Here is a 14,651-nt window from a genome sequence, read left to right on the forward strand (position 1 = left end):
AGCGTCACTCCCACAGTGCCCCGCGCCATGGGGCCGCCGCAGCCCAGCCCGGCCCGGCCCGGCGGAACGGGGTGAGTGCGGCCCGGGGGCGCTCCCCTCATATCGGGGGAGCTGATTACCTCATGGGGGGGTACTCCCCTTATATGGGGAGTATGCTTACCTCATATGGGGGGGGGGCTGGTCACTTCATATGGGGGGCGCTCCCCTCATATCGGGGGGTGGCCACCACCCTCATATTGGGGGGGCTGATTACCTCATGGGGGGTACTCCCCTAATATGGGGGGTATGCTTACCTCATATGGGGGGCACTCCCCTCATAGTGGGGGGCTGGTCACTTCATATGGGGGGGACGCCTGGCCACCTCGTGGTGGGGGGACAGCTCCTCCGTGGGAGCAGGCCCAGGCAGTCGTGCTCGTTGCCCTCCTGGCAGGTGGGGATGGGCAGCCCCTGTGCCTGGGAGCCAGGCAGAGGGGGTTGCAGGCAGAGGAGATCCATCTTCTCTCCCCCCCCTCCAGCCCCCTGCTCCAGGCAGGAGCTGCTCTGGCTCCCCAGGAGTACAACACGGTAGATGGGGCCCAGCCCTATGTACACAGGGCGGGTGGCTCCACGGTGCCTGGCAGGAGGAAGGTGGGAGGGCCATCTCGCCGGCAGACAGGAGCAGGGCAACAATTTGAACGCTTGGCTCCTGCAGATATGCAGACCGCTGAGGGGTTGAGGCGTTTTGGGAAAAGGGCAACTTCTCTGTCCAGAACCAGTTTGCTAAATCCACTTAATTACTAAGCATTGTGAACTTTCGTGGGGAGACAGTCCAGGGAGGGTCCTAATCCTACAGTTTCTGCTGCATTGAAGTTTCTGTTTGAAAGAAAAGCTTGTGGGCTCTTCCAGCCCAAATTGACTGAAGCGGCAGCATCTGCAAGCACGCAGGGAGATTGCTCCGTGCTCCCTCCTCGCTCGTAGCTGCGCAGAACCGTGGCTCTGATCTGAGTGCATCGCTTGAGAGGAAGGTGCAACCATCAGCCAGAGGGAAACTGTTTGCTAATGCTTCGTAGCAAGTGCTTGGCTCACCCTGCGGAGGGGAAGGTTGACTTTCTTTCTTAGAGAAAAGGAAGAAGGAAAAAAAAAGTTTCAGTTACTCCTTCCCTGCAGGCAGCTTTGAAACGGACAAGGATGTCAGTGCCGCTGTGCCGGGCAGGAAAGCTGCAGCCATGGCTAGCCCAGTTAAAAGGGAAGGAAACAAATACCCTGGGAAGAGATAGTAGCAGAAATGCTCCCTGCACACACAGATGGCTCTGGGTTGAGAGAGACACTTCTCCTTTTCAGCAGCCAGATGACAGGGAAGGCAGATCCCCATAGTTGTGAGACATCTGCAAGCCACCGGCTGCTACAAAGTGCAGCACTCCTAAGCACCAGGAGGAGGATGGAGGGCACCAGCCATTTCTGCTGTCCTTCTCAGACAGAGCATGTCACTGCATCCCATCTCTGTTGTCCTCTGGGCAGTCAGGGTCTGGTAATATTTAAGCTGAATGAAAGTGAACTCTCTTTCTTGGTGCAGTTGCCTACACTCTTCCCCATGTCCTAGTGTTTTCAATCCTGCCTGAAGGTGCCATGGTGTGATCCTGTAGCTAGGGCCCATTGTGGTCTCCCCTGTTTATAGCCTTCAGGGGTGTAGTCTGCCTTCACAGAGGGACTGCTCCATGGCACATCCTGCCCACATCTGGTGCTCCTGTTGGCTTGTGGGGAGGAAGTTCCTCCCTCAGAGGCCGCCGTGAAGAACGGGTTAGATGCTATTTTAAGAAGAGTTTCTCAGGCTGCTGAATTGAAAGGAGGGGTGGAGGGTATTCACTCAGCTGTGGGTTTTTGTTTTCTGGTAAGAACAAGCTTTCAAATTAACCCCTTCCCAGGCACGAGAGTGTAGAGAGAAGTCTAGGAAAGACAGTCACACAAAAAGATGGGATGGGTAGGAGTCATGTAAGAAGCCATCTAGCAGAGCTGTAGGGAGAGCAGAGATTGATGCAAGTTTTTACTGTGTAATGGAAATGGCCCCCCAAGAAGCCAGAATATCCACAGATTCAAGGGATACTGCAAGAGGAGGTGTTTACCAAGGAGTGAACGTTCAGAGAACCTGTGTTGGTGGCCAAAGTCACTAGGGCTTATCCATGACCACAAGCCAACTGGTAGCCATCCCACTGAGACAGGAGAGAGAACATCCAAAGACCACTAGGGAAATGTTAAATGGGAAGCATACATTAGCCTCCCACAATTGTCCCTGTGACACGCTTGGAGAAATTCTGTCCTGAGAGTCAATTGCTGCTCCCCACACTGTATGCAAACCCAGGAGCCCCTCCATGCCCTGTGCTATAGGGTCAGGCTCCCTCTGCTTTGCTTTCTGTGTGGCACACAGTGACCTGGCTTCAACAAGATGGTGACAGTGTTCTTGGCCCAACTTATCCAATAGCCTGCTAGTTAGGGCATTCTTGGTTTGAGTCACGTCAGGCTGAGGGGGCCTAAAACTCAGGTAGTCTCCTGTCAGTAACTTTCCTAAAGAAGGTGAGAAGCCCTGCCTACAGTCATGGCTTAGAACAGTGTTTTTTAACCTGTGGTCCACAGACCCCTGCAGGTCCACAGACTATGCCTGGAGGGGTCTGCAAAAGATGACTGTGGTCAATCAAAAGTGTGTGAATACCCACCCTTACAATTCAAAGGGGTGTGCACCTCCATTTTAAATTTTCAAAGGGGTCCACACCTCCATTGGAAACTTTTTTTAGAGGGGTCTGCAAATGAAAAAGGTTGAAAACCACTGGTTTAGAAGACAACAGTAAGCCAGTTGCCTTAAATGAAGAGATCACTTTAGACCAGGGGCAGGCAACATTTTTTGGCCGGAGTGCCGAAAAAACCACAGTATCTACCTTGGAAGGTGCTGGAGTACTGACATGCTGTAACCCAGAGCAGCTGTTTGCAGCCTCCCAGCTGCAGCTGGCCCACAGAGCCCAATTTGCTTGCAGCAGGGTTTTCAGCCTCCCAGCTGCCTGCTGGGAGCAGCCTGGGCTCTTTGGCTGGCAGCAACTGCTTAGAGTCTTGGCTGGCGGTGGTGTGCCGAACAAAATGGCCTTGCTTGCCGTGCTCAGCATGTATGCCGGGGGGTTGCTGACCCCTGCTTTAGACCATGGTGCCAGGCAAGAGGTTCAGGCTATAAGTTCCAGTCTCAGATAGGAACTTAACTCAGGGCTGCAGTTCAGGAAGAGAGATGATTTGAGATGTACCCTGTGCTTTTCAGCATTTCCTGTTGGCTTGTGGAGATGTTTCCAGACTCATTGTGTTGAGCATGTTGAATCTCCAAGTCTAGGGACTGTTGGTACTTAACTTAGCTCTGAAAATGGAATTCACAGAGACAGTCTTGTAACTCAGCTACAGGAACACTGTGTTGCTCACCTAAGATCCTTTGTGAAGCTTGCCTGTAGCCTTGTTCACCCAAGAACATGAGGAACTTGGGATTGTGGCCAGCCATGCAAGAAGTCCACAGGCAAGTAATGAGCAATAACCAGAAGGGCAGATGAGGAAATACAGAGAGTGGGACTTGGATGAGGAGGTGAGGTGGGTAGGATGGTAGTCCAAGGACACAGCTGAGGAAAGCGTGAGCACACAACTGCACCCATGTAGCTAAGCAGCATGTTCAAAGGAGGATGCAGCAGCTGACACTGGCTCTCAGTAATTTAAGACAATGTGATGATCAGATATGTTTTTTTTCTTGGAATATTCCATCTCTAATTGAATCACAGTCATATTAATTCAGGGAGAAAGAACTGATAGGAGGGGGATGTGGGACTCTACATGCAAAGAAGAACTTCATGTGTCCATTCAGCACAGCACATAATGAACTGTTCTGCTAAGAATGCCCCAGCTTGTTACCCTGCTGTTTATTCATTGGGTAGCAGGATTACTCGCAAACCCTGTACTCTCAGATCAATCTGGTGTGCCAAGCAACAGGGGATGGCACTTATTAAGAGCAAATTGTTATCAGAAAGAAATGCTAGAGGAAGAAGGAGTTTCTCGTGGGTCTGTGGATATATGTACATGCATAAGTGTCTTCACACAGTTACTGCTTATAGCAGGCATGTGTGTTACTGTGCCCAGGTAGAGCAGTGCAGCGCCCTAACTCCAAGTGTCCTGCCATTTCAGATGAAGGTGTCTCTTTGTTGAAGCCATCCCACTGCAAAAAAACAAAAACAAAAACAAAAAAACTTCCAGCTGATGATTGTGCCAGGGCAGCACCACAGCAGGACACCCGCGGGCCCAGGTTCCACTTAACATGGCTTTGCTCTACTAGGCCTGCCATGACGGCATTTTTTCCCAATGTCCCTAACTGGATTCAAGATGCAAAGCAGGAGGAGGAGGAGACAGGCTGGAAATTAGTCCCTCGGCAAAGAGGTCAAGAGGCCGAAAGTCAGGGGAAATGCCAGTGTGAACTTTCCGAGAGCTCCTTCCCCAGCGTGGACAAGCTGAGAACTCACACAGAGCAGAGACCCTACAATTGCCCTCAGCTGCACTGTGGAAAGGCCTTTGCATCCAAGTACAAACTCTACAGGTAGGTAACTACAGAGTGCCTCCTACGAACAGCCCCTCTCCCCCCTGTGGGAAACAAAGGGGAAACCCAGCCGCAGTGGTTTTTGACAGGTTTGCTGCCAAAAGGCAAAACCATTTTTACCTTGCAAAGCTGATGAGTCCTACGTGTTACAAGCCCTTGCATTTCTTTCAGCCCCTTCCATGGGAGGAGCTCCGATTGCTCTTACTTTAGCCTTAGGGAAACCCAAGCACAGAAGTTAAGCTCACAAAGCGAAACAGTAGTAGAGCCAGGAATAGCACTCAGAACCTACTTCTGTAATTTAATCACAAGCCAGGCACTCAATAGTCAGGCAGAAGGAACCAGACCTTCCATTTTGGGCTGGAAGAATTGAATTTGCTAACTAAGTCCATTAGAATGACAGGGGTGGGTGGATGGAACACAATTGGAAAAAGGTAAAAGAAGCTCATCTAAAAGCTTCATATTAGGATTTAGTCCCGGTTTGGAACAACAAGTTACCACAATCTAGTGCGTTTCTTTAAAAGCCAGTGGTTTCTCCCTGGGGGATGTATGTCAAACAGTCCCAAAGCTGTCTTCAGCTGCTCGTTCCTATTAGCATCCTGGGTCGAGCGCTCTAACTTTTCCCATTTTGCTTTCTTCACCAAAGGCACATGGCCACGCACTCTGCCCAGAAGCCCCACCAGTGCATGTATTGTGAGAAAATGTTCCATCGGAAGGACCACCTCCGCAATCACCTGCAGACACATGACCCCAACAAGGAAGCCCTCCACTGCCCAGAGTGCGGGAAGAACTACAACACCAAGCTTGGCTTCAGGCGACACCTGGCCATGCACGCAGCTGCCAGTGGCGATCTCAGCTGTAAAGTGTGCCTACAGACCTTTGAGAGCACTCAGGTCCTGCTGGAACACCTCAAGGCTCATTCCCGGAGGGCATCTGGTGGAGCAAAGGAGAAGAAGCACCCCTGTGACCACTGTGACAGGCGCTTCTACACCCGCAAAGATGTGCGAAGACACCTCGTGGTGCACACGGGGCGGAAGGACTTCTTGTGCCAGTACTGTGCCCAGAGGTTTGGGCGGAAAGACCACCTGACCAGGCACATGAAGAAGAGCCACTCCCAAGAACTGCTGAAGATCAAGACGGAGCCAGTGGACATGCTGGGTCTCCTGAGCTGCAGCTCAGCTGTGGCAATAAAAGAAGAGCTGAGTCCAGTTTTATGTATGGCATCCAGAGACATGATGAGTGGTAAGAGCTTCCCTAGCATGCTGCCCATGGGCATGTACAGTACACACCTCCAAGCCATGCCCAGCTCAGGGATGCCCCATTCTTTGGTTCCCAACTCTCTTCCAATGGGGATGAGCTATCCTCTTGAATCTTCTTCACCTATTTCCTCCCCACCACAGCCTCCTCCAAAATATCAGCTTGGATCTACCTCATACTTGCCTGAGAAACTACCCAAAGCAGAGGTGGACACCTTTCTGTCAGAGCTCCCTGGCAGTCTGTCGGTCTCATCTGGAGAGCCTCAGTCCTCCTCACCTCAGCCAGCCACTCTGGATGAAGCTCTGCTTTCCAAGAGCCCAGCTAACCTTTCAGAGGCTCTCTGTGCTGCTAACATGGACTTTTCTCATCTTCTGGGCTTCCTCCCTCTAAACCTTCCTCCTTGCAACCCACCTGCATCATCAGGCGGGCTGGTCATGGGCTACTCACAGGGGGAGACCCAGCCACTGCTTACCACTTTGCAACATCAACCTCAAGAATCTTCAGGAGCTGGGGGCCCCCTGAACTTTGGCCCCCTTCATTCGTTACCCCCTGTTTTCACCTCCAGCCTGAGCACAACCACCCTGCCGCGTTTTCACCAGGCGTTCCAGTAAGACGAGAGGAGCACTGATGAACAGGTCTTCCCATAACACGTAGTTGGATTGCCTTAAAAACGCACAACTCCTGTATCTTCCCATGAGGGCAAAGGAAGCTTTTCAGAGCCGTTTCAGACAGGAGGATTCTGGTCTCCGTAGGGAGCGTCTGTCGACTGGAACAGCAAATACCTTAGTGCATGTCCCAGTCCTGGACAGTGAAACGATTTCACCTAACAGACTTGGGGATTTTTCCCTCATTTTTAATCTGTGAATCAGGAGCCACACTTAGCACTGGCCTTCCCCGAGATTTGGGAGCTTTGTTCCTCTTTGGGAAGGGACTGAAACAAAGGAGGAGTTGGGGCTATTTTGTCTTGGGTAGGCTCAGGCTAAGCTTTCCAAGAGTCCAGCATCCATTTCATGTTATCACACTGCAGTTCTGGCATAACTGTCAGGATTCAGAGGTGGAGCAGGCCAACGGCTGACCCACTTCAGCAGACGGGAAGAGGCTACCCTTCCCCACTACCTCCATCCTATCACCTTCACCGCTTACTCCACTTTGCAGCAGTGTTTATGAGCAAGAAAACAGTTTACACGATGAATTGAGACACATCACCTTGTTTCCTTTGCAGAGCTGTTAGACTAGTTTTATTCCAGTGAACTTTGTTTACGCAACACGTATCGGTTTCCATCATTACAGCAGTAGGCACTAGCAAACCTAGGTTTGTATGTGGTGCAGCTAGAACACTGTTTACATGAGAAAGTCAGGTTGCACTGATTTCTCTTCACTTGTCACATTTTTCCCCTATGGGGAAATAAACTGACTTTGGACTACTTCAGGCGGTGCCATTATACATGGCAGCTTATTGCATGTTCTCTGACTATGCATAGGAGTCAGTAGGATGGAGCAGCTTACACACCTCAGCTCAGTTTTGTGCTGAACAAACAGAGCCCTTTAAAAGAAAGAAAAACAGGCCCATCATTCACATCCCAGATCTATGTTGAGAACCAAAGTACGTGAAAAAGCAAGGTTGACAGCCTGTGGTCCACAGCACCAGATGCTGTCATAGAGGGGAGCCATCTGTGCGCCTCTGCTCTAGGGGTTAGCCAAGGAGATGAAGGATGAGGTGTGAGGCAACATCTTTTTCTGGCTGACACCTAAAGCAGTCTCAAGCAGTGACAGTTATTGGCTTCCCTAGTGGAGCAATGGCATCCGGGAGTCAGGAGAAAAGAAAACTGGTTCCAGTGGTGTTAACACTTGGTTGCTATCTTGACCTGTTTCCTCCAACACTAATAGTCTGAACAGGTAGCTAAGGTTCTGGGGCTACAGCCTCCCTTCCTCTCCTCCAGCCTGGAGTAATGGGCCTTTTCTGTTCCTTCTTTCTCCAACCATACCTCCAGAACGGGGTCCACTTCTCTTGCAGCCCTGCTGATAGCAGAAGGGTTAAACAGAAGGCAGTAGACTCCCAATGCCATTAATGATACATCTCCTGTTTACATGTCTGTTCTTATGGGATCGGGCACTCCTATGCAAGCTTAGTAATCCATGACCATAGGCATGTTCAGTCCAGTTACTTTTTAGCTCATATCTGTGGAGGTAAAATGTAGTTCTTCATACCTCAGTATGTAGGAACGTCATAGGCCAATAGAAGCCAGGGAGTCTTGTCTATCAGTATAGATCTTTCAACCCAGGAAGTACAAATCTACCTCTACCATGTTATGTGACTCTACAAATGAAGCCAATCACTGTCTCCACACCTTCCTTCCTTCGCCAAGAACGTATACACCTCCATCAGTTAATGCACATTATTTGTCTTTAGCCATGTGTCTTCTAATCCCCATTTAAGTTACTTCTACTTCATGAGTTCATGGGCACATCCCTTCCTCTGCCTCACTGAAGTATTTATTAAATGGTTTAGTGATTTCTTACCCATTTGGGAATTCATTCATACACAAAGCATCACAGAGAGGTGTTGACATTTTCGCTTAGTCAGTGACACTGTGGATGCTACTTCCATTCACATCCCTGTAAATTTTAAGTCTTATTTACCTCAACAATATCCTGTGGCAATGAATCCCCTGGGTTGAAAGCAGTTCTTTTTATCCATTTTTAAGTGTTGCCTTCAGATTCCAGTCAGTGCCTTCTTACGCTTTTAAATGAAGAAAGGGTTAATCGATGAGTTGAGTTACCCATTTTTATTAAATACCTCAGTCATATCTCCTTGTTCTTCTCTTGCCGAATGAAATAGTCTCACTCTCTGTTACACGAGTCTGATTCCTGCCTCTAGGTTCCTTTTTGAATTTTTTCTTTACCTTTTTAAAATGCAGACAAAGAGAGACAGGGAATCAGGCTTGCTCCTTTATTCAAGGTGAGAAAGCATCAGATTTCTGCCATCCCATAGTATTTTTCCCCTCTTTTCTGTCTTTCTAACATCCTGCCTTGTGCCTTAAGCAGATATCTTGTTGAAATGTCATCAGCAATAGCCCTGTCTGAAAGCAGACACCCTTCCACTTACAACATAAATAGCTTTCCCTGTATTTGCACACTTCATATGCTTCCTATGGCTGTTCTAGCGAGTAATCTTACAAGTACATCTGTAAAGTTCAAACCAACCTTAGAAAATACAGAAATGAGAAGCCAGTCCAGAACTCTCACCAAGTGTTTGCACTGAAATCTGGTTGGACATTTCTGTTTTTGGCAGTATGAATTGCAGGTGATTTGTTTGCATATAGAAAGTTATTCGTAAGCTTGCAGACATATATATGCAGTGAATTCATCATGAACAATCTGCAGAGCAAAACTTATTCACTGGTGTTACTTTTGAACATGATTTCTTGGAGAAAATCATGAACTGCTGAGGCAACTCACTGAGAAGCTAAATCCACTACAAATTATTTGCTTAAACAAAGTGTTCTAACAAACCAGTTCAAGTGGCCTTAGATAAGAGTTTTTTGCTAGGAGCAATTGCATAGCAAATGTAGTGCTAAATTTACCACACGCAAGGATGACCCCTATGCTACAGCCCAAGAAGCCTTGTTATCTGTATGACAGCTGTGCTTATAGCTCCCACTCAAGGACTACAGCCCCATTAGGCTCATTCCAAAATGGGCAGGCTGTTTCTTTCTCCAAAAAGCATACTTTCTAGGCTTACAGCTGATGGCTGGGGCAGTGTTAAGAGCCAGTCTTATTAGATTATTAATGCTCTGTGATGAGGGATAGAAGGGTTTAATACAGAGACCCGTGCTCAATCTTGTTGCCTTCAGTGGATAGGAGGTCAGACACTGTTGGCACACAGGTATTTTAATGTATTGCAAGTGTTGCAAATGCCAGTGTGGATACAGAACTTATGCAAACAGACTGAGAGGAAGGAGGTAACAAAATGAGGTACAACTGGGACAAGTGGAAGGTAAACCATGTGGGAGTAAACTCAAAAATAAACACTGGGTGGAAGGGAGACCTTTGGAAAGCTGAATCGTGAAAGAGGGACAGAAGAAGAGAGGACAGTAAATAAGATGTGGATTTATGGTTTCATAAGACAGCCAGAAAAAGCCCTGTGCAATTTTAGGATAAGCAAATCAGTAGCTCAGAGGCACAATTTCATTTGACTGATGAGACCTCATCTGTACTAAACAATACAGAAATGGAGGTATAGCATACATCCCTGTATCATACCCATTTAATAAACAGGGAAAATAATGCAGAGAGAATTTAAAGATAAGTAGCCCGCTCAGTAACACAATCCATGCATCAGCCCCGACTCCACCATCTCCCAAGCACGTGGTATTCATTACTGCGCAGAGCAGCATGGAGAAGAGCCACTAAAATGAAGAGCTGGCTTGAGAGGTTCAGTTAAGGAAGAGAGATTAATAGAAACGCACCTAATAGACTTGCCCTCTGGGGCACATGCCTAAGTGTCCAAGAAATGCAAATAGCCAAGACGGAAGACGGGGTGGGCCAAAGGGATAACGGGGAGAAACTAGAGAAAGGAAAGTTTAGGTTGGAGAAAAGAAAGGGTGAGACCAGGGAACGTCCCAGTGCAAGCCAAGATATTTCAGACTAGACTGGCTCAAGCATTAGCTAATGCGGTCAGGAATAACCAAGTACTACCACTGAATTGAACTACCAAACCCAATTGCTCCTTCCCCATCTCAGGTTTCTAGACCTGCATGAATATTGCTTAGATCTTTCCCCCGGGTGGTTCAGAACCTCGTACTGTGCAAGGAGTAATACCTTCTGTTTGTCTGCACTGGACTTCACCTGCCACCACTGTATCCACTTACCAGGTTTGGCCCAGTCCTCCTGGGAAGTCTGACAGCACTGCCATGTTTGGCTTTGAATAATGTTGGGAAACAACTTTTTCTTGATCCTGCTTATATTTGAGAGCAGATATGCAAGGTTTAGTGTTGCGTACCTGCCTGCAAGCTATGCAGTATCATTCCATTCCATCAGGCCCCACCCCCCAAGCATTCATTCACACAATGGCTTGGAAATCATTTCTGAATTACGCTCTCTCAGCACACAGAAAGAGAAACCAACAGAAATGCCTGGGAAAGCCCAAGACAGTTTAGAGAAAGCAGAACCCAGCCTCGCTAAAGTCATTTTCATTTCAGGGGTCGCGCCAACCCTCACAGTGAAAAAGCAAGCCGGTTTTAAGAGTTCCCCACCGTTCTGCTTTCTTGCTGCTTAGCATATCCACTGTGCCCTACTCTGAACGTACTGTCCAGTCCAAACCGTCAGGGCCTATTGCAGAAGTGCTGAGGTGGTCAAGGGAGGGCTCTACAAACCTTCCCGCAGCGCAGGAATAACTGCAACACGTGTCACTCAGCAAATGAGGCCTAGTTGATTTGAGCATCCAGCTGCAAAGATCTCATTTGGCATCTGCCCCAGCAAATGCAGTTCCCCAAGCACTTCTCCGTTACATTTCAAGGTAAGGTAACACAATTTCGCTAGCCCATCCTGCTCCAAGACACAGCTGCGACTGGCCTGCAGACCCACAAGGCTGGCATAGAGCTGACATTCAGATTCTCGCCGCATGCGCTCAGGCCCACATGGCAGATCTGCTTGCTTTTGCTGGAAGCCTTTTGTCTTGAGCTTACGAATTTCCCTTCCCCTACTTTGCGCCTTGATTTTTTTTGTGTTAGTTTTCCCTAATATCTAGGACCTGTTGTTTAGAAAGTTATTGTAACATTTGTATCAATATTTTACCTTAAGAGAATATTTAACTAAGAAGATCTGCCTTAGTGTTTGGTCTGAAATCTGGATGGTGGCAAGGTAGTGCAGAGAACTTCTGAAAGCCATCCAGATTCACCCCAAAGTATCAAGCTCTGAATCTGCTGCTGGAGGAAAAGCAACAGTAGCCTTCACAGCTAGGGCAGAGTCCCTTTGAGAGCCTTCTCTGTCAGGGATGGACCCTGACTCCTGCGGGGCAAGTTCTGCCCTCAGGTTCACACCGCTTATCTGGTAGTGCTGGAGCCCCCAGGGTCTCTTGCTGAGGGCAGCATTTGCCACCGAGGCTGGGAGCACCCCAAGGAGAAGCAATGTGGAACTTCTCAGCCTGGCAGAAGGGAGACAGCATGGATGCAGCTCACTTCCTCTTCCATGCTGTATGTTAAGGACGTCCATTCCTACCTCCCTTCCTACAGTTCTAGCCGTTAAGGCCAACCACTTCCCCTCCTTAAAGCTGGACTATTTTTCTTAAAGAAACTTTCTAGCACTTTTATACACAGTGAATAACCTCTTTTTATTGGAGTATTTTTGGGGCTTTATATAAAACAAGGTTTTTAAATTGTAAAAAATATTAAGTGCCATTAGGAAATGTACAGCTCATCTCTTGTTAAATTAGCTTTTCCACTGTCTTACAGAACTAAGTCCAAATTGAAAGGTTTTTATAATGAAGTTGTTTATTAAAAGCATCTGATGAACCGTCTGTCCTGAGTTTCTCTTGTGGGGGGCGACATGCCTGCTCTATTAGGGCAGATCACAAAACCCAATTTTCCGTGTGGTGCTGGATGCACCTTTAATCGTGGCTCTTATGAACGTGAAAGGGCAACCCCCTTTCGCATGCATGTGTGTACTTGCACACCAAGCTCTGTTTTATTTTATGCCAATGAAGGGATAATAGCCCACAACCTTTTGGAGACTTACGATGTAAAGCCCTGATGGCTGGATTACAACAGTCACTGCTGGTTTAGAGACAGAAGCAACATCCTGGGTTACCAGAGCTATTTTCCTGACAGAAGCAAGCAACATTCCTATTTATTTTCAAGGAGGCACCCTAGCTCCTGCTCTTAAGGAGACCCAGCTGCTCAATACCAGATCAGCCACACTGCGGGACTTGCTTGCACTGCAACGCCAGAATCAGACTGGAGGAGACAAGAACATATTTTAAGTCGTGCAGTCACACTTCAATCTCAAACCACGCTGTGATGCCTGATGACATCAGCCACACGGTTATAGCACAGAAGCAACTTGTAATACCGCTAAAAGAATCCCTCTAATCAAAACGATCATAACACTCGGGTTTATTAGGATGGTTTGGTGGTGGTACGACGAATGGATAGAGAGAGGACCCTCCCTGGAGAGTACCTGCTGCAGGTTTTACATTAGGAATGGAGTTAGCAGAGGGAGGGGCATCTGTATTATTGCCCATAGTGGGAATCTCCTTCGGGAGTTTGGCAGTAGGTCACCAAGCTGATAAGTACCACCCTAGATGCCAATCGCCACAGAACAACGAGGTCCTGGTGCACTGCAAATGCTGAAGCTTCACCTTGCCCATGCCTTGGGCATCGCTCCCAGTTTACACAGATAGAACCAGAGGCTCTGGGCAGCTTCAGTACCCTGCACAATTCCATAAAGCACCTTGTCTCTTCAGAGATGAAAGCCATTTGCATTTCAAAGCACTAGCATCGGCTCTGCCCAGACACAAAACAGCAAGGACCGGGTGGAAAGAACCATGCGTTCTCTTCCAAATCTTCAGGATAGCCAGCTTCCACAGCCCAAACAGTCATTTTCTAGGATGAACGACATTGCTTTACCTAGAATGAAAGCAGCATTTGCCAGATGTGGGCGAGGGAAGCCCAGCAAGGCACTTCCCGTCCAGCATGCCAAGGCAGCCTGCACACTGCTAGGTTAGTTAGCAGCACTCTTCCATAGTCTCCCATTTTAAGCAACAACTGGGAAGTTTCAACACAACAAAAACATTTACTGCTTCAGCTCAACCCTTTAAAAAAATTCATCTTGGCTACCGGAGTTATAAGTGGGAATACTTAAAACCTCCCCAAAGCCTGGTTCCAGTGACTATTATTAATTAGTAGCCAAACTAATGATTAATTAGTAGTGGAACTTAAGGAAAGCCAGAAGTCAGAGCCACCTACTGACACACCACCAACCCACAGAACTGAATTCATCTCTGCATAAGGCGGGTACAAACTTCTTACCTTTGCAGGAAGGAAGGGACACATACCGTACAGCTCAGGCCAGTCTGCCTTCGTTACACAGGCAACAGCAAATCACTGCTCCAAACTAGGTCAGTCTGCAACAAGCCTGGGAAAGCTTGAATTGAACATTAGCTGCATGCTCTGAAACCAAAACTAGAAGGCCAGCTATTCCCTCCCCAGGAAGGAAGCATTACCTGAACAATGAGACAGCCCTCAGAGTCCAGGTGAAGCTGCTTTGACTTGGGCAGGCTCAGCCCATGTGAAGCATTACAGGATATTCTCACGTAACATTACCAACGTGATGCTGAATTCACCTCTCCCTACAAGGCACATTCATCTTCCCATTTTACAAGTGACACTGCTGACAGAGGACACTCGTACAACCTGCCTGGCGTCACTCATCCAGTCAGCGCGGCCAAAAACAGATCCCCAGCACCTTGACTTGTTCTCATCACAAAGCTCCCCCTCCCTCTTCCCCCACTATGATGAGCAAGCTGGACTGCAAGACACCCAGACTCCTCAGCCACATCTGCCAGAGTAAAGTTAGGAGGAAAATCCAAGCAGGTTACGTGTACTTCTGACTGCGACCGAGTGTCAAGAAGCATCGTGGGCTTTGCATAAGAGAAACTCAAAGGGCATGTATGGAAGAGACCACGAAAGGCTGTTCACACAGGGACCGGGAGACTACGGCAACAGGACAATGGCATATTTATTTACAGTAGGACACAAAGAATACATACATTAATTAAAAATTACAAAGAATACAAAGAAAACATGGGGGGGGGGGA

General features: G+C 48.1%; 1 protein-coding gene across 1 annotated transcript; it reads left to right on the forward strand.

Annotated features, from left to right (window-relative positions):
• The first annotated feature begins 25 nt into the window (after positions 1 to 25).
• On the forward strand, positions 26 to 9,553 carry PLAGL2 (PLAG1 like zinc finger 2). The gene is made up of 3 exons (XM_019509972.1): positions 26 to 71; positions 4,177 to 4,582; positions 5,226 to 9,553. The coding sequence occupies exons 2-3, from the start codon at positions 4,332 to 4,334 to the stop codon at positions 6,445 to 6,447; spliced, it is 1,473 nt and encodes a 490-aa protein (XP_019365517.1). The 5' UTR covers positions 26 to 71; positions 4,177 to 4,331; the 3' UTR covers positions 6,448 to 9,553.
• Positions 9,554 to 14,651: the final 5,098 nt, after the last annotated feature.

Source organism: Gavialis gangeticus, unplaced genomic scaffold, assembly GCF_001723915.1.
Source record: "Gavialis gangeticus isolate Ggan-Ray unplaced genomic scaffold, GavGan_comp1, whole genome shotgun sequence".
Taxonomy (NCBI): Eukaryota; Metazoa; Chordata; order Crocodylia; family Gavialidae; genus Gavialis; species Gavialis gangeticus.

Excerpts from the sequence above, each read along its gene's own strand:
- PLAGL2 (XM_019509972.1), top strand. The coding sequence starts at position 4,332 with ATGACGGCATTTTTTCCCAATGTCCCTAACTGGATTCAAGATGCAAAG. Across the intron at positions 4,583-5,225 it reads TCCAAGTACAAACTCTACAG|GCACATGGCCACGCACTCTG; the intron begins GTAGGTAACTAC and ends TCTTCACCAAAG.